This window comes from Myodes glareolus, chromosome 23, assembly GCF_982192425.1.
Source record: "Myodes glareolus chromosome 23, mMyoGla1.1, whole genome shotgun sequence".
Lineage (NCBI taxonomy): Eukaryota > Metazoa > Chordata > Mammalia > Rodentia > Cricetidae > Myodes > Myodes glareolus.
In genome coordinates this window covers 55,782,214-55,803,959 of record NC_142048.1, presented here as the reverse complement: position 1 = coordinate 55,803,959, position 21,746 = coordinate 55,782,214, and the positions used below count along the sequence as shown (strand labels likewise).

Here is a 21,746-nt window from a genome sequence, read left to right as displayed (position 1 = left end):
AGCCGGAGCAGTCCACAGACTCCATGTCCATCGCCCACTTCCAGTGCAGACACCCACAGGACCATGCACCCCATTTGTCTCCCCACATAGGACTAAGTTGGTATCTTGACACGTTGTGCAGGTGGCTGTGGGCGGGGCCCGAGCCCTGTCGCTGGAAGGCCAGCAGCTGATTGAGAACAAACACTACGCTGTGGACTCCATCCGCCCCAAGTGTGAGGAGCTCCAGCACCTCTGTGACCACTTCGCCACCGAGGTCACCAGGAGGAGGGCCCTCCTCAGCAAGTCCCTGGAGCTGCATAGCCTCCTGGAGATGGTAGGAAACCCAGCTGCTCTTGTCTGAGCTACTGGGCCAAACCAGCTGTTGTTCCTTACCAGGAAGGGGGTGGCTGCGCTAATCAGAGTCACCAAGAGGACGCCCAGAGCGCCCTCCCCCTCTGCATCCTCTGTCTTCTCCGCTCAGAGCATTGGTCCTCATGCACTTGCTTGTTCCAGCAATGATTTCCTAGGAGCGACCTCAGCTTAGGTTTCCTGTTAGTCCTGCTTGATTCTGACCCCCTCTCCTATGGCAAGTTCGGCCCGGAAGCCCACCAGCTTTGCAGTCTCACGTACCCTCCAGGCACCATTTGTCTCGGTGGCATGGAGCCCCCTATCCCGAGGCGTCAGTCAGGAGGCAGGAGCGGGGAGCACACAGCTCCAGCAGGCAGCCGCACCGGCGAAGGACGGTGCCGCAGGTCCTGGTGCTGACAGCCTTCCTTTGTTTCCAGTCCATGAAGTGGTGTGATGAGGGCATCTTCCTGCTGGCCTCGCAGCCTGTGGACAAATGCCAGTCCCAGGATGGCGCCGAGGCGGCCCTCCAGGAAATCGAGAAGTTTTTGGAGACTGGCGCAGAGAACAAGATTCAGGAGCTCAATAAGATTTACAAAGAATATGAATGCATCCTCAACCAGGACCTTCTGGTAATGCCAGCATGGGTTCCCATCTGGGGCCTGGAGCCCAGGAACTGGGGACCCACTCCATGGGATATTTCAAAGAGCATGTTTTTGAGATGCAGGGCATCACACATGCTAGGCAAGCCCCCTTTCCGTGAGCTATAGCCCCAACCCTTGAAGAACCCTTTGAGTAGGAACCCTTCCCAGTTGCTGGGAAGAGTGCAGGGGTGGGGATTACCAAATTCAGCCCTTCCTCCATTGCAGAAGGTATTCTAACCTTGCCACCATCTCCCCCAGCATCGCCTGGGATAGGTGTGATTTGTGGTGTGGTACTCACTGGAACCCTGATGGTGCCATAGTACTGATATCACACCAGAGATGGGCTGGCTCCTCCTCGCCCCTCAGCCAGCTGCCCTAACTCGGCTTCCGAGTCAATAGGAAGAAACTGATCCCTTCATAGCCTTCCTCTCGGAGCAGATGGCTCCCATCGTGCCATGGGATGTCACGCAGCTCTCTGTCTGACCAGAGCTGCAGCGCGCTGCACTGTTCACGGATGTGTCCCACTCACCCGGCTCACGGATGTGTCCCACTCACCCGGTTCACGGATGTGTCCCACTCACCCAAAGCCAAGGATGCTGCACACACTGACACTCTGTGGACGGCAGGGTGGATTGTAGGGCCAGCACTGGCCTTTGCAAGGTCTCTCAGTAGCCATGCCGTTTCAGGAACACGTGCAAAAAGTCTTCCAGAAGCAAGAGAGCACGGAGGAGATGTTCCACCGCAGGCAGGCTAGCCTGAAGAAACTGGCAGCCAAGCAGACGCGGCCTGTGCAGCCCGTGGCCCCCAGACCAGAGGCGCTCACAAAGTCCCCCTCTCCCTCACCAGGTATGAGTGACCCCTTCCTCCCAGGCAGCCGTCTGAGGAGGCCAAACATGCCAAGTCTTGTCATTCTCCCTCCCTGTCCTCTGTGCCCCAGTCCACAGTCTGCAGCCTGCAGTCCAGGTTTATTCTGCTCTGCCACCCAGTTTGGTGAATAAAGTTTCCCCGGGACCCAGCCCCACTCAGCCATGTGTCATCAGCTCTGGCTGCTTCTGTGCAGAGCTGGGTCCTTTCGGCTGAATCTCAGTGACCTTCAGAACCAGAGACACCAACTGACTTTAGGAAAGGTCCTCAGTCATCCTTCTGACTCAGTTTCTCCCTCCTCTCTCCATTCTCTGCGCTGTTGCTGGATTTGTGCCCCTGGATCAGCCCTCCAGGCTGTCACTACTGTGGAACCTTGTCCCAGGCCCATGAGCTACAAGGGAGTCATGGCCCGCTAACCTTCACCTTTGCCTAGGGACTTCCTCCTCCCCCTACGTCAGGAGAGCGTTCTCCTTTCTACTCTGGGGCAGTAGCCCAGAGATGAATAGGCTTGGGTGCCTCTGTGTTAGCCCCCCAGCAGCCACGAATGCCCTGGGGAAGCACCCCATTAGCATCTGTGGTGGAGGAGACCTGCCTGCTGGCCTGTGGAGAGGTCCCCTAGCCAGGAACACCAAGGTTTCCAGGTGCCAGCATGTTTCCTCCCTCTTACCCACTGTCTCCCTGTCAGCTAGAGCTGTTCCCATTCTTGGGGCTGTGGAGGCCCCAAACAGCGGCTCCTTCAGGTAGATCTCCATCCCCCACCCACCGACCACCCCTTTCTTCTGTCTTTATTGCTATAGCCCTTTCTTCTCTCCCCTGTCCCCCATACATTTTTTGACAGAGTTAATCCCCTTCTCTGCCTCTTTCTAAACTAGGCTCCTGGCGAAGCTCTGAGAACTCCAGCTCCGAGGGCAGTGCAATCCGCAGAGGGCCCTACAGGAGAGCCAAGGTGAGGCTCACACCATGATGACCCTGCAGGTGTCTGTTGTCCGTAGCTGTAGCACGTTATCTCAGCATCCTGTATTTGTTGTCTGTCCCTCTGAGTCTTCTGGACTCCGGGGCATCTACTTGCCCTCCTCAGACTCCAAATGGGCCATGAGGCTGGGCAGTCTGCATCTGAGGCAGGACTTTCCATTCTCAAACCCAGCATGCTGTTCTCTCCCCAGAGTGAAATGAGTGAGACCCGGCAGGGCCGCACCAGCTCCACCGGGGATGAGGAAGAGAACCTGGCCATCCTGCGCAGGTGAGTGACCACGCATGTGTGGGTGTTGGCAACACGAAGATAGCAAGCAACCCTTCTACCCAGGCATGCAGAGCAGGAAGGAGCCTGGCACCGTATGCATGCCAGCTGAATGCAAACACGTGGGCCGCGGGACATACACACACACTCGTTTGTCTGGCTGGGCTGGTGACCACCTGAGCCCTTCCTGGGGTCTCCTGTCACCTTTCTGCTCTGTGGGAACTCATACCTACTCACAAAGGCACCTGCAGAGGAGTGGGCGGAACGCCACGACATACTCGAGATAGGCACTCAGAAAGTCCCCACCGAAACCTGCCTGTCCATCCACCTGCAGGTGCAGCCCTTCCCTCATGAAGTCTCCGAGCAGCATCCAGGCTAGGCAGTGTGAACACAAGAGCTTAAAATTGCAAAGAAGGCAAAATACTCTGGGGTGGGGCAGTGTCAACCAGGAGCTGTGGTCATGACAGCGGAAATGGAAAGAAGCGTCACCCCTGTGCTGTGCTCCTTCTTTACATTTGCTCTAAATACAGTGGGGACAGAGCAGGGGCCTTGGAAGCACATGAGCAAACAGCTGTGCACAGGCAACTCATTTCCAGATTCCCCAGCAAGCTCAGCAGTGTCCCCTTAGGAGACACGGGCAGAGCGAAATACGGAGCTAGAATGCCGGCTGAAAGGGACATGAATTCTGTCACTTCTAGCTTCTGATGAAAGATGACAAGCAAGAGGCAAAGAAGGGTAGAGAGAGAAGCTCCCGGGCAGGGCGACCCTTGCGCCCAGGCAGTTTGTGACTGAGATGCAGGCCCAGGCTTCTTTGCTCTGCTAACCCAGGCTCACATACAAAGCCTAGTTACTTGATTGTTGGCTTCTTTATAATCCATGTCCAGGTCTCAGCCCAGTGTAGAATGAGGGGCCGGCTTGTTGGGGTTTCTGTCCCTCCCGGCACCCCACAACCGGCAAACCCCAAAGAAAATCACACACAAGACTCCATAAGGTTATAAACTGATTGGCCCATTAGGTCAGGCTACTTATTAGTTCTTATGACTTATCTTAACCCATTATTCTGATCTATGTTAGCCATATGGCTTGGTACCTTTTTCAACTGTCAGCTTACATGTTGCCTCTTCAGTGGTCTGTGCAGGAGTGGCTGAGGAACCTCCCTGCTTCCCAGAATTCTCCTGTTCTTATTGCATCACCTCTACTTCCCGTCTGGTTTTCCCGCCTATACTGCCTGCCTGGCCAATCAACGTTTATTAAAATATGATTGACAGAATACAGACAATTCTCTCGCATCAGCCCAGTAGCCCATGGGCCTTTGTGGATGAAATGGACGGATTGGCTATGGGTATTGGCAAGCGGTCCTTGTCTCTGAAAGACAGGAATGACCAGATGCTTTGTAAGCCAGTCCTCATCTCCTCCTGGGGCTCCACGAATGCTGGGCACATTGAAGTCACGTGTAGCTATCGTAGGCAGGGTAGGAGCTGGCCCTACTCCTGAAGAGCCATGCCTCTTCAGAGGCCCTGGGGTGGGGTTGGGAGGTCTTCTTGGTAAGGATGTTCTGAAGAGACTCCAGTGGCTTGTGACGGAAACAGGAGGTGTCTTACTCCCCATTGTGTGTGAAGGTGGCATCAATTTTATACAGATGGCCCCAGAAGGCCCGAAGGTGGCTAGAGGAATTGGTCCCGAAGGCAGGGAAAGCAGAGAGCCAGAGAGCCAGCTTCTTCCACAGCTCCCATACTGGACAAGGCCTCAGTGCCGTTTCTTCCTTCACAGACAAGTCTAGGAACTCAGTGAGTCTGATGACCATTCCCACACTAACATGCTTGCTCTTCCATGTCCACCCACAGACATGTGATGAATGAGCTCCTGGACACGGAGCGGGCCTATGTGGAAGAACTGCTCTGTGTCTTAGAGGTAAGGCTGGGCATGGGCCAGGTGATAGGGTCGCTATCATACTATAATAGCTTCATTTTTAAATTATTTCTATGGTTAGGCCTGTTGACAAAGACTGATATTTCTAGCAACTCAGGAGACCAAGGTAGGAGGATCACAGGTTCAAGGCCTGCCTGGGCTGTAGAGTGAGTTCAAAGTCAGCTCGAAGACTCCGCCTCAAAAAGTGAAAAGAGCACTTGCCTTTTGCAGTTCTTGGTTTCATTTCCAGCACCACCACCACTACATACATGCACATGCACACATATATATACACACACACATATGCACATGCACACACTCACACACATGCACACACATGTGCACACATGCACACACCCACATGCGCACACATGCACACACATGCGTACATACACATATACATACACGTGCACACACATACACACAAACACACAGACACACACAGACACACACAGACATACATATACACACATACACATTATACACAGACACGTCTATCACACATACAAAAGACTTTTCTTTTCAATGCTGCTTAGAAATGAGAATTTGCTGGGTGGTGACAATGATTGGCACCATAGGAAATGGTGCACACAGTTCTGTGGATGATGTGGTGGTGCACCCTGTCATCCTGGCACTCAGAAGCTAAGGCAGGAGGCTCACTGTGAGTTCCAAGCCAGCCTGGGCTATATAATGAAGTCTAGGCCAGCCTGGGCTATAGAATGAGACCCTGCCTCATCTCTACTCCCACTCTCCAAAAAAATAGGATGAAGAAAGAGAAAGTTCCAGAACAAGGCAGGAGGGCAGGTCTGGAGTAAGAGGATTTTGAGGAGGGGATGCTGAGTCCTGAGTCTTCCTAGTAGTGACCAGAAAGTTAATAGCTGGACACATTGGATACACACACGAGCAGCATGGACGCTGCCTTGTGTCTGTTACACCTGGATGAAAAGGTCAGGGAGGAGGATGGAGCCTTCCTGTCTGACCGCCTCCCGCTCCCTTGCAGGGCTACGCCGCAGAGATGGACAACCCCTTGATGGCACACCTCATCTCAACAGGCCTGCAAAACAAGAAGAGCATTCTGTTCGGAAACATGGAGGAAATCTATCACTTCCATAACAGGTAGGCCCTCCGTCGGGACATCGATACACGTTGTGTCTGTGACCTCTAGCTTCTGACATGGCTGCAGCAGGGAGCAGGGACCCACCGCCCCTGGGAAGTACTTGACCGGGAACAAATCTCTCCAGGGAGAGTTCACAGAGTCATGGGTGCGTGTAGTAGGTATCCACGATGCATTCTCCGACCACCTTTGTGACCTCCTGCACTGCTGGCTCACTCCCACGGTGGCTGGGTGGCAAGCTGTCTGCTGGGAGGACAGAGGTGCTTCTGGGAGGACAGCAGTTTAGCCCTGATATTTTCTTTTTAATACTTGGGAGCCCCAAAGGCCATGTCCGTTAGCAGGATTTCCACCCCGTCCTTCTGCAGCTGCTCCCTTCCAAGAATGTCTAGAACCTTCCCTTTAGCATCACTGAGGCTAGTCCTTGACTCAGCACACTGGACTCCGTGCAGCCTTGTGTCCTGGGATCTCCCCAGAGAACAGATACAAGTCAGTGTTTAGACAGGAAACACAGTGGGGATCTGGTGAGTCCCGGAAAACCCACGTGCTCATGGCCGGCGTGTAGGGCCTCCAGAGGCTTTGCGTGTTCAATCCCCGGCTCTGCCTTTCCTCTCACCTCTGCCCCCAGGACAGCTCCAACTTCAATATGAACTACAAGGCCAGAAATAAAGGGAGACAGCCTGGGCTGTGGGCACTGAGGAGCCAGGGATGGTAGGCTGCAGGCTCCCGGGCCAGATGGGGAGTCGCTGTCACCCTGTAATGAGATGGTTCAGGGTCTGTGGAAGACAGCGCGTCATCTGATTCCACTGTGTCCACCTCACTGGGAATCTCTCTCTGCAGAATATTCCTGCGGGAGCTGGAGAGCTGCATAGACTGCCCCGAGCTGGTGGGGAGGTGTTTTCTGGAGAGGGTACGTATCTCCGAGTGCATGCCTCACAGGCAGTGCCTGTCTCTAGCCTTTGAGGAGCCCTGAATGGACTTCAAGAAGTTGGGGGGGGGGGGGGGCTTGGTACCTACATATCACCGGTCATGTGTAGCGCCTTGCCTGCCTCATCAAAGCTGCTTATCAGGTGGCTTCAGCTCCCACTGCAACCCCACCACAGCTGAAACCAGAGAGCACAGTGTCTCCAGTGTCATGGGAAGAGGAGAAAAAAAGCAAATAGGATCTTGCTTTGAGGGCTGCTAACTACGTCAGCAAAAAAGAACAACCATAAATCTCAACATTTGGGGATACAGAAATCGCAGTTTCCGAGGCCTGATGCAGCTGAACTTTCCTTGTGGGCTGGTTTAGTTTTGGCTGAGCCTTGCTAGCCGGATGGCACTGGAGCAGGCACCGGGGCTCTCTCTGTCCGTTTCCTCCTCGTTGGAACATAGGTGTTTCCCTCAGAGGACAGTGGAGATGAGTTTAAAGAGAGCCGCGTGTGGAAATGTTTTGAGCAGAAAGAGTGGACCGTGTGCATAGCTTCTCAGCCCCATGGCGATTGTCATGCTGAACACAGTGACTGTGAGAGTCACCGGTGCAGGAGGGAGCCACTGGCAGGAGAAAACAAAGCAATGCCATGAAATACACAACAAGAGGAGCCTGGGGTATGACTCAGTGGTAGAACCCTTACCCAGAATACACCAGGTCCCAGGTTCCACCCCCACACTAAAGTGGAGAGTGGGCAGGAACTGAATGCTGAAGCTCTGGTAAGTCGCTACCGAGGGTCAGGCATGGTGGTGCACACCTTTACACCTTCAACACTAGAAACTTAGGGGTAGGTGCAGGTAGGTCTCTGTGAGTTCAAAACCAGCAAAGGCTATATAGTGAGCTATGTTTGTCTTGGCCATTAGTGTGTCTTCAGAGTCCCCAAACCTGAGATGGTCATCATTTTATAGATCACAGGTCCCTAACCAGCAGCATCAGAATCCCCCATGCAATGTTTACAACCCTCTATACCCCAGAATGTTCTATTCTACCATCATTCATACTCGAGAGCTACAGGAGTCCCCTGGAGATACCCACTCTGAGCTCAGGGATGCTCTTACAAAATAACCCATAGAATGCCCCTCAATCTGTAGCATAGTGGTTGGGCCAAGCTCTGAAATTCCTCCTACAGAGTAGGAGTCTATGTGGGTCCATGCTCCTGAACAGCTCCTTACTCTGGTGAGAAGTCAGCTGTGTGGAACTTATTCTGAGATAATGAAAAGGGAATTAGGACTAACAGAGCCCTAGAAAGTGGCCTTCTGGTGGGAGGTGTTGCCCAGCTGTCCGACAGTGAGGGTGGGGTGACCTGGGGTCAGAGAGGCCAACACTAGCAGAGGTGGGGTGCAGGCTGCCCTCTGACTTTGGAGCTGTCAGTGCTCCGCACTCAGCAAGCACCCAGTCTGCCAACCTTTGGCAGCTGTATCATGAGGGAGACTGAGACACAGGACCCCTGCCAGCAGGCAGCTGAGGCTGCCCTGCCCACGTCCCTCCTCCATGCATGTTTGATCTCAGCTCAGAGCTGATAGGGGTCAGATAGGTTGGGGGTGGCATTAGGAATCAGATGCCAGGAGGACCCCAGGGTCAAAGGGAGAGCAGGGCATCCTAAAGTAAAGAATGCAGGAGTTTGGCCCTGCCGTCCTGCTAAAGCAAGCCAGACTAGGTGGGCTCACGGCAACATGAAGCTTACCCTTGCCCTAGAGTCCTCTAGGACTATCATCCATAAATCATTGAGGCTATACTCCCAAACCCATTCCATGCCTCAGGAACATCTGTGCCACAAACCATATGCCCAACACTGTGTGCTTTCCAAAATATGTGTCTTAAACCATCTGTATACCCACACTGTCTTTATCCAAGAGCCCCCTGCATCTAAGTATCTAAGTATCCTAGGAATGTCATCTGTAACCCCTCAGAGCAATCGATTCTAGACCTAGCTGCACCCTAGAACTTTCTACATCCCATAATATATTATGTGAATATTTCATTTCGCATAATATTCAGGTTTATTTTTGATATGTATATGAGTGCCTGCGTGTACGTATTTATAGTGTGTGTGTGTGTGTGTGTGTGTGTGTGTGTGTGTGTGTGGTGTCTGCAGGAGCCGGAAGAGAGTACTGGATTCCCTTTAACTGGCGTTACAGGCACTTGTGAGCTGCCATGTGGATGCTGGGGACTTAACCTATGTCCTCTCCTCTGCAAGAGCAGCCAGTGCTCTTAACCACCAAGCAATCTCTTGAGTCCTGCTCAGGTGCATTTCTACAGAATAACCTGTATAGTTTGCAAAACTGCCTGAGAATGCCCAGTCTGTACATGATCAGACTGTTTCTATAAAACACATCTTGGCAGAGCTCTCTCTCTACCTCTCTGGGCTGCGAATGGTCAGCGGCAAGAGGGTTGGAGTGTGGGGCTCCGGTGTTGGTGAACAGCCTAGCTTGGGGGCATTAGAGTGTGGGGCTCCCATGTTGGTGAACAGCCTAACCTGAGGCGGGGGCGTTAGAGTGTGGGGCTCCAGTGTTGGTGAACAGCCTAACCTGGGGCGGGGGCGTTAGAGTGTGGGGCTCCAGTGTTGGTGAACAGCCTAGCCCTGGGGCGTTAGAGTGTGGGGCTCCAGTGTTGGTGAACAGCCTAGCCCTGGGGCGTTAGAGTGTGGGGCTCCAGTGTTGGTGAACAGCCTAACCTGGGGCGGGGGCGTTAGAGTGTGGGGCTCCAGTGTTGGTGAACAGCCTAACCTGGGGCGGGGGCGTTAGAGTGTGGGGCTCCAGTGTTGGTGAACAGCCTAGCCTGGGGCGGGGGCGTTAGAGTGTGGGGCTCCAGTGTTGGTGAACAGCCTAACCTGGGGCGGGGGCGTTAGAGTGTGGGGCTCCAGTGTTGGTGAACAGCCTAACCTGGGGCGGGGGCGTTAGAGTGTGGGGCTCCAGTGTTGGTGAACAGCCTAGCCTGGGGCGGGGGCGTTAGAGTGTGGGGCTCCAGTGTTGGTGAACAGCCTAGCCTGGGCACAGCAACAGCTTTGGCTCTGAGACAAAAAAGGTGCCCAGTGAGGCTGGAAAGCATCCTGTGCTGTCTGTGCCCCTCCCGGCTCTAGATGGAGGAGTTCCAGATCTACGAGAAGTACTGTCAGAACAAGCCGCGGTCCGAGAGCCTGTGGAGACAGTGCTCCGACTGTCCCTTCTTCCAGGTTTGTCTTGAGTCCATTCCCTACACTAGTAGCTCCTTCCTCGGGGCCTTGGGCAGAGCCATGGCCTTGCGTGACCGAGTGTTTGGTGGTTGCAGGAGTGCCAGAAGAAGCTGGACCACAAGCTGAGCCTCGACTCCTACCTTCTGAAACCTGTGCAGAGGATAACCAAGTACCAGCTGCTGCTCAAGGTGAGCCTGCAGGGCTGCCCTGGGGCAGCCACACCTGCCTCCTGGCCAGGTGTCTCTAGGGGCCCAGGGTCTAGAGACTTTTCACCAAGCCCTGGCTCCAAGCCCAAAGACACTCTAATGAGTCACTTATTCTCCACCTTGCTGTGGCCCTGATTCATTCAACCATTCTTTCATTCATTCATTCATTCATTCATTCACAGCCTGTTCTAAGCATTGTAGAGTGCCAGGGACATGGCAATAGCCAGCTATGCCAGGAGCCTGTGCTGATAGCCTGTGACCTCTCGGGGAGGAAGGGGAAGGGAAAGGGGAGAGTTGAGCCCTGTCTGTCCATTGGTCCCTAGCACCGTGGGGAGTACGGAGTCTCTGTCCTAGAGTTTGCTCGATGTGGCAGGGAAAGAAAGGATCTGTAGCATGACAGCAGTGGGGGACAAGTATGATCGAGTGTGCACAGAAGTGCCTTAAGTGTGAGAAGCTGCCAACCAGGCAACTCCTGTTCTGCAGAACCCAGGTGCCCATCTGCCATCCTGGCTTCGGGGAGGGAAGGGTTAAAGTGGTTTCCTGTGGTTGGTGTGCCGTTGTCTGTCCAGGGGCCATACCAGGTTTCCAGCAATCCCGTTTGAGTCTGAATCTGAAGGCCAGTCAGCTGCTCCTGGGGTGCAGAGGGAAATCTTGGTGTCTAACTGCACCCTCTGTGTTCCCCTCAGGAAATGTTAAAGTACAGCAAGAACTGCGAGGGGGCAGAGGACCTGCAGGAGGCGCTGAGCTCCATCCTTGGCATCCTCAAAGCGGTGAACGACTCCATGCACCTCATCGCCATCACTGGCTATGATGTAAGGCTCCGCAGTGGCCACGGTGCCCTTTGTCCTGTCAGGAACAGTTTGGTAGGAGCAATCCTATCAGTCCTTCTGAGCTCTCTGAGTCTTGAAGTGGACACACGTGGCCCATACACATGGCCCAGGGCCTAGGGCAGTCCCAGGTTCTGAGTCAGGAGCTTGTCCACATGTGGAGCAGGCCAAGACTGTTCCCCCAGGAAGGTGAGGCCTCTCCAACAGGGATGCACTCCAAGACTCTTCCCTCCTGTCTACTTCCTGGACAGCAGGTGGAACCCTGTGTTTTCTGTGATACAGACTGTGGTCCAGGGGCTATGGCAAGTGGCCAGCTAGAATTAATTTCTCTGCATAGACCCACCTCAAGTCGGCATAGAAGAGTTTTGATTCTCTGAAAGTCCATTTAGCATTCATTTTCTGTTTATTTAAATGACTAGGTTTTATTTATTTTTTAACAGTTGTAGATTTATTAAAATTGAGCATGAAGTTCATATTCCTAAACACCCATCCCTGCCCCCAGCCTCCTCCATCATAAACTGCAGTGTTGGTGTGACACGTGACAGGCCTGTGGGATATGTCATTAACTGAAGTCTACTGTATGTCAGGGTTCTGGATGATGTCCTGTCTCCACATAGTGGTGTCCCATGGCTCCTCCATGCTATGCCTCTTCTCTCCCAATCCCTGTAGCCGGCTGATCCTTTGCCACCTCCTGAGATTTGCCTCTTCTAGAATGCTGCAAGCATGTAGTTTTTCCAATGTGCCCCAGAACCCCATCCTACCCAAGTTCACCTGCCTTGCATGCCCCAGCATGTGTCCTGTGTTCCAGGGAAACCTCAGTGACCTGGGGAAGCTGCTGATGCAAGGCTCCTTCAGCGTCTGGACAGACCACAAGAAGGGCCATACCAAAGTGAAGGAGCTAGCCAGGTTCAAGCCCATGCAGCGGCACCTGTTTCTGCACGAGAAGGCTGTCCTCTTCTGCAAGAAGAGGGAGGAGAATGGGGAGGGGTACGAGAAGGCTCCTTCCTACAGCTACAAGCAGTCCTTGAATGTGAGTGGCTCAACCAGCAATTTGAGGGATGGAACTCAGTCCCCAAACAAGCCTCAGTCTAACACGAAGGGTTATGGGACACCCAGCTCCTACCCATGGAAGTGGGCATTGGGACTCCCTCCATCCTTAGCCCTTGCCCCACCCCAAATATCCCATCAGTTTCCACCATTGCCAAATAGGATGCACAGCTCTGCCATGCACACTGATGCATGTCCTGTCTCTGTTTCTGTGCCATCAGATGACGGCGGTCGGCATCACAGAGAATGTGAAGGGTGACGCCAAGAAGTTCGAGATCTGGTACAATGCAAGAGAGGAGGTTTACATCATTCAGGTAGAGCCCCTCACTTGCCCTGAAAACTAGGAACCAAGAGAGCCCTTGAGCCTCCTCAGGGTGACCAATGAGAACCAGGTCAACCGTCTCCATGAGGTTCATCCCCCAGGAGCAGGAGCTGTCACACTAGGGTACTTCCCTGGGCCACAGGGTGGAATTTGGGAACACATGCATACAGCGTGCTAGACAGGCAGTACTGGCAGTGGCTCTGGCTTCCACATCTCTTGCTAGCCCTAGGGAGCTTTGCCTGTGCAGCCTGGCGGATTATATAGCCTACCTGGCCTTATTGGCCAATGGGAGAGAGGACAGAGTTACAAAATAGACTCATAGAATAGCATCCTCTCCATGAGACCCTGACAAGAACCTAAGTACTCCATGAAGGTCCTAGCCCAATCTGGCTGAGCCCTTCAGTTGCCCTCAGAATCACAGGTGAGTTGGCAACTGGTCAACACACTGTGGCCATGGTAGTATCGCAGCCTTGGTGCCTTCTGGTTTTATACCCAGCCCAGAAGCCCTCACAGAGCTGCATCAAAGTTGGGGCCCAGCAGCTGCCCCAGCAGAAGTACTCAGGTTGGGATTCAGACTTCTGTGTTAGTGCAGGATAGAAGTACTGGCCTCTAGTGATGTTTTTGACCTGTCACACCTATCTGGTGTGAGTGTGAGACTCATGGTTGTGCCTATCACCTAAAGTAAGGTCGAATAGAGGGCACTCCCAGAAGACCTGTTCTGCGGGCCAAGCCACTTGTGCAATTAGCCCAGTGCACCAGCATCGGCAGAAGAGTTGGCCTTCCTGTCATCACCAACTGGCTCTCTTTGCCATGCCCTTGGGTACCTGCATAAACTCACAGCCTTTTGCAACCAGTCCTGCACTGCAGGGCTAAGAGACCCACAAAGGACATTCCCACTTCCTGCTCCTTCTGTCTCTCCCTGTGCGCTAAAATCCAGTTCACAAGCTTTGGGCAAGGGGTTGGAGGTTGAGGAAACACACAGACACAAACAGACACATGGACCTCCAATAGCTGGTACAAAAGTCTTTCTTTAATAGCACCATGGAGGCTTAAATACCCTGCAGTCAATGGCCAACAGGTAAAAATCCCATCTGGGCTAGGTACAGCTTCTAGTAACTTCAGTTAGAAGGCTCTAGTAGGGAAGAGTAGCTGAAGGCCAGGACTCAATTGGTCCCAACATCTCCCCCCTAAATTTTTTATAAAACAGAAGACCCTCCTGTCTTAGGTCATCTCAGAAGAGTAAACCCTTACCCGTCTTTGGGAGGCCCCTTCCCTGTCTTAGGCGGGCCCTCTTCTGTAGAAGTTGCCCGTCTACAGAGGAGTCTTCATTGTTGGTGCAGTATTTGCAACCAAACCTGGAGTCCGTTCAAGTTACTGGCCAACAGGCTCAGAAGGACTTGCTAAGTGACCATATGCTGCATTCTCATGTGTTGTCTAATCTTACACAGGATTCAGAGATGCCCATGGCAACAGGCATTAAGATTGCCAGCAATAGGGTCCCCAATCACCACTGGACCCCACCTCCCATTTGGGCTATGGTATTCTACCAACCCTTTGGCTAAAACAGGGCACACAGGTATCAACAATCTGGTGTGCTAACTGTAACATTCAGGGCTATTCAAGTAACCATTGAGCTGTTTCACCACATAAGAGGCATTAGCAATATTAACAGATGTCACACAAATGGAATGATAAAGGTGTGAACAAGACATTTGTTGTACAAGCCACAAGTCCACCTGCTCCTCCAATAGGGCAGTCTCTTGATTTAAATTTGAAAGTCCAAATTTAGTGTGGACATTCAGGACATTCTGAGTCTGGAGAGCATCGTTGACTTGTCTCGCCAGTTTATCCACGGTGTCCAACACCAATGATGTTTGTGCCATTGTCAGTCCTGCAACTATGGCAATGACAGCAACCACTGCAGCTGTCTCTCCAGAATCTCGTTTCTCTCGATACAGGGTCGTCTCAGTCTGCTTAGTCTTTTTGGTAATTGGCAGTGGTATGATGGCTGGTACCCGAACCAACATCATACCACTGTGGTCATCCCAGCAGTCGCTCAGGCCGCAGTTTCTGAAAGAACAACCAAGAGTATCTTTTCCCCCAAAGGTGCTATTCCATACTACAAAAAGGAAAAGAAAAAAGAAAACAAACACAGGATTTAAAGTGCCTGGGCTCTCAGAGAAATACTCCAAAAAAGAAAGATAGGAACTACACTCACTTATATAGGATTCCTTTAAAGTAATAGTCATAGCCCAAAAAATGTAACAAAGCATAAAGCATTCACAAAGGAAAAGGTTTGATTAATAGAAGCCTGTTCTATCACCACATTTCTTAAAGCAGTTCCAGCTGTATAGTTTGAGGAATAGGAAGATGAATACGAAGGACTAGCTTGGCTCACTGGTCAGTACAAGGGGGTTCCTTACCAGGCTTCACACAGTGCTTTCCACTTGATTGTGAGCTGCGGATTGAGGCGTTCTACCCATCCCTCCCCCTTCCTGGCGCCTCAGACGCAAGACCCTTCATCAAACAGAGTGCATTCAAGAGCTGCAAGTCTGTTACCCAAGATGATGAACGCTGACGTGGACGCAGTTGATGCTGAAAATCAGGTGCAACTGGAAGAAAAGACTCGACTTACTAATCAGGCGTTGGAACTCCAACACACGCTTGAAAATCTTTCTGCAAGAGTAGATGCAGTTAAGGAAGAAAATCTGAAGCTAAAATCAGAAAATTGAGTTCTTGGACAATATATAGAAAATCTCATGTCTGTTTCTAGTGTTTTTCAAACAACTGATACAAAAAGCAAAAGGAAGTAAAGGGTTCACCTCCCTCTTGTCATGGGGTTGCTGCTTTTTCTTTTCTTTAAAGCTTGGATATGATCCAGAAGTTACAGTATCCTCCTTTGCTTCCTTGAGTATTTATAAAGAGAATGTCAGATCTAGGTAATATTAACTGCTTAACAGGAAACATCCCTAAGTTAACATTATATGTATTACGTTAGTCTATGACAATGTGCAAATGTAGAGATTTTATAATTAGAATTACAGATATTTATGAAACTTGAAGATGAATGTTTTGCCAATTTGCACACACACACACATACACATATATATGCATATATATATATATATATATATGTTTAGCACTGTCTTTTATCATATGCCTAACTCTTAAAATACACAAGAGAATAACCATGTTGTGACAAAGTGACCAAAACCTTGTACTGAATGCACAGCTCTGTACCTTGTCCACCGTTGTGTGCCTCTCCTCCATCTGCCTCTATGCGCTAGAATCCAGTTCGCCAGCTTCGGGCAAGGGGCTGGAGGTTGAGGAAACACACGCAGAGACAGACAGACACACGGACCTCCAATCACTGGTACAAAGGTCCTTCTTTAATAGCACCATGGAGGCTTAAATACCCTGCAGTCAATGGCCAACAGGTGAAAATCCCATCCTCTGATCCTCTAGGCAAGGTACAGCTTCTAGTAACTTCAGTTAGAAGGTTCTAGCAGGGAAGAGCAGCTGAGGGTCAGGACTCAATTGGTCCCGGCATCCCTGCACAGGGGTCTGTTGATCCCTAGGATTGTCTTGGAACCTGTGGCATGTTTTTCTGATCACCGATTCCCATCTCTATTTTGGGACAGGCCCCGACTCCTGAGATTAAAGCAGCGTGGGTGAACGAGATCCGGAAGGTTCTGACCAGCCAGCTTCAGGCCTGCCGGGGTGAGGCTTCCTTTGGCTTTTCTATGTTTTCTTGTGTATCATTCTCAACTGTCCAAGAGCCTTTAACCTGTGAGTGTATGGGTGCTCAGTTCCCGCTGCTAAGTGACGCGCGGTCCTTTGCCCTACCGCAGAAGCCAGCCAACACAGAGCCCTGGAACAGTCCCACAGCCTACCTTTGCCTGCGCCATCCAGCACCAGGTGAGCATGGCAGCGTATCAGCCAGAAGCCTAGAAAGCAGATGGGCATGCTACAGTCTAGCACAGGACATGGAGGACCTAATGAAGCATAGTGAAACTGTCCCCAAGACCCGAGGAAAATATCAGGGCTGCGGCACATGCCACAGGGCTCTCTGTGCCACTGAGATGCGTCCGCACAAGGCCCTCCAGTGTCATCTGGGAACTATGTGTCAGTGACTTATGCCTGGACATGAGGCCCAAAGGTGCTGTCTCTAGCCCTACCTTCCTCAGCAAGTCCCCTGCTTCACAACCCCCTGTCTGGATCAATTCTCATGGTGGTCAGCATGCCAAGGGTACAACCTGATGACAGTTGGCCACCAGCTTCAAATGAGGGATGGTGCCTGCAGGACAGTCTAGGAGCCAAGATGTCCTCAGACAGCCCTGAGAAACTAATGCTGTTTCTTTATTGGTCACTGGTGCCCTCAGTCCCACGAAAGGGAGCACAAGAAATGTCAAGAAGCTAGAAGACAGGAAGACAGACCCACTGAGCCTGGAAGGATATGTGAGCTCGTCATTGCCAAAGCCCCCCGAGAAGGGCAAAGGTGAGTGTCACCCGCAATGTGACCCGCAGTGTGACCCACTCAGGCACTGCTCACGGAATGGCCACCAGCTCACATGGGAGAGCTCAGGATCGCTCCAGGACACTGACCTCTCATTCATGGTCACCTTAAGATGGGCGACTTCTCTCCACTCACCAACCCCTGAGCACAGGGCCATGGCTGGTGCCTTCTGCACCCTGTCGTCCTCCTCCCCGATGCTGTCTCTGCATTCTGTCTCTCCTCCCTCCTAGACGATGCGGTCCCTAGCTCTACCTCTGAAAGCTCTGCGCTTTCCAGAAAGCGCTTCACGCTGCAGGGCTTGGCTAACCTCAAAGGTCAGAAAGGTAAAGAGGCAGTACCCCTGCTGCCTTCCACACGCAGCCACACAACCACATTTCTTACCCTCTCATTCTTGCCAACCGACGCCGTGTAGACGCGGATGCCCGACGTTATCTTTTAGGGGTGCCTTTTGGATGCCGAGAGAGCCAGCCAGCTTTGCAAGTGTGGCCTGCTAAAATCTGGAGCTGCTAGCCACTTTTCCAGCTTGGCCCCTTCTCCCCGCCCTGCCCCTCTGCCTCACCTCGCATTTTCCCATTGACTCTGCAGACTTCTCCCTTTCTTGCTGCCGTGATTCTTTGAGTGCTCAGTGCCATGCCCAGGTGTCTTCTAGGGTGTTTGCTGGTGAGCAGTGGGGAAAAGCCTTTGAACTGAGAGGTGAAATAGCTTTGTCACATGGGAATGCTCCGTGGTGACCAAAGCTCAGGACAGCCCTGGCGTGCCTCGGTTCTGCACAGTGCTCCCTCCAGATACTCCAGCTCTCCCAAGTCACAGGCCTGGGTCCTAAGAATCAGAGGGTTTCACAATTGATAATTTTCTGTTGGCTTCAAATTTGATGGAAAGCTACACTTGTTCTGTCGCTGCATTCTTTCTGAAACAGAGCTGAGGGCAGCCCCTAAGAGGATGACTGACGGCAAAGGCCACCGTCTACTGCCTCTGCTCTCTGGGCCTCCCCACTTCCCTGTGCGGTCCCTCAGTCATTTCATCTCAGACATTTCATCTGCCTCCTCCATTCACTCGACACTTCCTCTGCTTTCTCTCTACTGTTGTGTTTTTGCCTCTTCCTCTTCCTGCAGCCTCTCCGACCAGTCCTGACAAAAAAGCTAAGCGGCATGAAGTAAAGAGCGACCCGACTCCCTTTGGTTTGCGAGGTAGTGCGGCAGCCCCTGACCCCTGACCCCCAGGCAGGCATGCTGTCTGTGGCTGTGCAGGGCACCTAGGATGAAAACACATAGATCAGACAAGCCAGGAGCAAGTTATGGGTCACAGTTTAATGCCCAGTGACAGGTGCTGGAAGATGCCACGTTCCTGCTGTCTTCTTGCCCCATTAGTGGCAAGCGGAGAGGCTCAGGCACAGCTCGGCTGACCAGCATTTACACTGGAATCTATCTCTCATTGCTGGTGTAGGCTGCAGGTGCCCTGCTCAAAGGGCCATGGTACTTGCACCCTCCCCCAGGTCACAGGAACAAGCAGAAGGGCCAGGTCTTTGCACCAGGCCGATGGCCATTCGTGTGGGTCCCCAGAGTTCAGCTCCACTCTCGGCTTTAGGTCCCTGCTTCCTTCTCCCTGGAAAACCCAAGGCCTCCCTTGTCCCCCAGGGATTCCTAGGGCCACCCTGATGGTACTGCCAGGCTCATTCTAACCCTCCATGATCCAAGCCCTAATTACCCAATTGCAACCTCAGAGGTCAGCAGCTGCCTAGAGTTCCCTAGAGGGTAGATGCCCGGCTTTCTGATGCTAAGCTCCCAGTTGCTCAGGAGTCCCTTACTGTCTTGAGATCTCCTGCGAAGGTCTGTTTTTATTCATTCAGTACTTTCCACTTGTTACCCAGAACCCCAAGAAATCGCTCCATGGGACGTGGTGTTTGGAGATGACAGGCACAGCTGTGCTGTGCTGAATGCTATTCCCACCTTGTCCCAGCTTAGTGGTCTTATTTCTGCCAGTGTCCCTTCCCCTGAGTCTGAGTGGCTACAGTGCAGCCTTCTGGGTTGCAGAGAAGCCCGGGCAGCATAAGAGGGCCAGCCATTCCCTTCCTTTCTACCTTCTGAAGTGCAGATGCGGCCCACACCCCACACCTGAGAGAGAGAGAGAGAGAGAGAGAGAGAGTTGTACCAGGAAATTGACTAACATTTTCATGCACTCTCCCAGAATCCCCAGAGTGTAATGCCACTTAATTTGAGGTCATCATGCTTCTAAATCCTTCTGTGTCCTTGCCTCACATGTGGTCCCTGGACACTGCTAGACGAGCATATCGGGCTTCCTGTTAATAGTGTCCAACAGCTACAGACAGCAGCATGATCTGGTGCTGCCAAAGAGTGAGCTGCTAGAGTCTCTCTAGAAACACTAGGAAGGCAGAGATTTCTGTGTAGTATGGTCTCTGATGATGGGAGGTGTGCTTGGGAGTGTTCATCTGCTCCAGCTTCCCTTGGACTTCGCTTCTGATTATCTAGAGGCCGCCGTGGGAGCTTTGTAGCAGCATGATGGTTGGAGGGGCAGAGGAGAGATAGGAGTCCAGCTGCCTGCACATGTGCCTGGAGCAAGAAAGGCACCTGGTTGTAGCTGGAAACCCTTAGAGCCCAGTTCTTACACGTATGCGAGCCTAGTGTGGCACTTTCCAGGACCAAGTATGCAGCTGTCCCCAGGCCCTGGAGTCTGGCCTCAGGGAGGTAGATCATAAGGGCTCTAGCTAGTCCTGCCACAGTGTGGGTGGGCCCTGACCCTGCACAGTTGATGTCTGGGGAGTATCTAGACCCACCTGTTTCCTAGGAAGACATAAGGGCCTTCCCAGTGTTCCTTGGCAGAGGGTTTTCATCACTGGCTCTGAGCATGCTCAGCCATGGGAGTGGCTGCAGAACTAGCAGTCCTCTCTGTTGTCCTGATTTCATGGGGCTCTTCTGTAATTCTGTCAGCCCCCACACTGCACCAGCACCTAGTACAGTATGACACCAGGGGTATCTAGACGCCGCTCCAACGAGCAGGCTGGCTTTCCTTGCTCTGATTTGTTGTGTGCTGACGTGTCCTCCAGTGTCACACAGTGACTGTATTTAGTACCGGGAAGGACAGGGTAGTTGCCTCATGTCACTGTCTGAGGAATGTGCTCAATAGGAACTTGACATCTCCATTTTTCCAAAAAGGGAAATAAATACTGATTCTGCCTGGTGGAGCAATGGAGACAGGAGTGAAGCAGTAGGAAATGTGGGGTCCATTGGCCAATCCAGGGGATTTGCCCGATGGCACGACTGGGATTGCTAGGTTACCCACACACAGCTCGACGTCCACTTGGTTGTTGACCTGTCCAGTGAGAACCACAACTGTGTGCATCTCCCATCACAGGTCAGGGATTTATATGATCATTCTTGCTGTAAGTTGTTTTCCCAGACAGCAAAGTGATGTTAGCCATCACGGTTTCAACTGAAAACCCCTTCCCTTCACAGGGTCCAAGTAGGTGGCGTTGATGGGGCTGGGTACCTGAAGAAGTGTAGACGTCCAGGGCAGTACTGGGCCTCATCTTACCCCTTAGACTGGCCCAGCAGATGAAGACAGACACCCTCACCCCCACACCCCAACTCCCTGTACCGTGCAGTCACAGCAGAATGTACCCAGCTTTTTATAACAGCGTAGAAGGACCCAGTGGGGAGTCAGAGCTGTCACGTGCGGCAAAGTTTGATGAACTAGGAAGGCAATAGGCTCATGTTCAGAGTCTCGGGCTGTATATTCCAGGGGATCTGTGGGCCTCGTACGGAACACACTTGGGTAGTGGTGACTGTCATGGGCGTGGACCTCACAGGAAGCTGTTTCTCCTAGGCTGGAGCAAAACATCGCACTCTCTGGAAGCTCCTGAGGAAGACGGAGGCTGGTCCAGTGCTGAGGAGCTCATTAATTCATCGGATGCAGAGGAAGACGGTGGAGTGGGCTCCAAGAAGCTGGTAACATTGGCCTCCCTGTGGGTGGGCGGCTCAGGGTGGCCTCTGTGTCCCTTAAACAAATCCACCTTGGCCTGGGTCCTCCTTTCAGCCACTGTTCCTCATCCAGAGAGGCACAATGCTCACTTGGATCACAATCCACTACCCATAGTTCTCTGGACCTGTGTGCCCGCCTGCCTAGAGCTCACGCATGGTTCACCCCTTCTTAAGGAGGCATCTCATACCTCACGCTGGTCCAAACATTCTAACCAAGCTTTCCTAAAGCTTGTACATCCCCCTAGCACTAGAAGCCTTTCTAGTTTAAGCCAGAAATTTCACCAAAACCTCCACAAATGGCAGGGACCCAGTACAGCACTGGCCCTCCCCTGCTGGCCGTGGAAACCTGCTCTCATGCGGGAGAGCCTGCTGGTGCCTAGCTAGCGCTGCACAGAAGATGGAGGGTAGATTGTTGTTGGCCTGCTGGCACTGAGAGGCACCAAGTACTGACAGGCTGAAGTTTTAGCTTTGCTCCTTTGTCATCCTCAGGCTCCGGGTAAATACACGGTGGTGGTGGGTGACGAGAAGGAGGGCCCTGACACGCTTGACATGAGGAGTGGAGATATGGTGGAAGTAGTGGAGGAGGGCGCCGAGGGGCTCTGG

General features: G+C 52.4%; 1 protein-coding gene and 1 pseudogene across 18 annotated transcripts in view; both read left to right on the top strand.

Annotated features, from left to right (window-relative positions):
* Positions 1–21,746, top strand: part of Mcf2l (MCF.2 cell line derived transforming sequence like) — a 142,968-nt gene that overhangs the window by 119,026 nt on the left and 2,196 nt on the right. For 9 of the 18 annotated variants that reach the window (XM_048456196.3, XM_085680644.2, XM_048456198.3 and 6 more), the window contains 20 exons: positions 122–313; positions 765–956; positions 1,655–1,814; positions 2,705–2,778; positions 2,996–3,072; positions 4,914–4,980; positions 5,978–6,093; positions 6,929–6,998; positions 10,138–10,230; positions 10,326–10,418; positions 11,123–11,248; positions 12,072–12,293; positions 12,532–12,624; positions 16,274–16,352; positions 16,484–16,550; positions 17,015–17,130; positions 17,379–17,471; positions 18,261–18,335; positions 20,989–21,110; positions 21,633–21,745. In XM_048456196.3, the coding sequence (XP_048312153.2) occupies positions 122–313; positions 765–956; positions 1,655–1,814; positions 2,705–2,778; positions 2,996–3,072; positions 4,914–4,980; positions 5,978–6,093; positions 6,929–6,998; positions 10,138–10,230; positions 10,326–10,418; positions 11,123–11,248; positions 12,072–12,293; positions 12,532–12,624; positions 16,274–16,352; positions 16,484–16,550; positions 17,015–17,130; positions 17,379–17,471; positions 18,261–18,335; positions 20,989–21,110; positions 21,633–21,745 (2,240 nt within the window). The remainder of the gene's footprint in view (positions 1–121; positions 314–764; positions 957–1,654; positions 1,815–2,704; positions 2,779–2,995; positions 3,073–4,913; positions 4,981–5,977; positions 6,094–6,928; positions 6,999–10,137; positions 10,231–10,325; positions 10,419–11,122; positions 11,249–12,071; positions 12,294–12,531; positions 12,625–16,273; positions 16,353–16,483; positions 16,551–17,014; positions 17,131–17,378; positions 17,472–18,260; positions 18,336–20,988; positions 21,111–21,632; position 21,746) is intronic. The other 9 variants (XM_048456201.3, XM_048456204.3, XM_085680647.2 and 6 more) reach the window with 4 other exon arrangements.
* On the top strand, positions 12,635–16,267 carry LOC125414338 (short coiled-coil protein pseudogene; annotated as a pseudogene).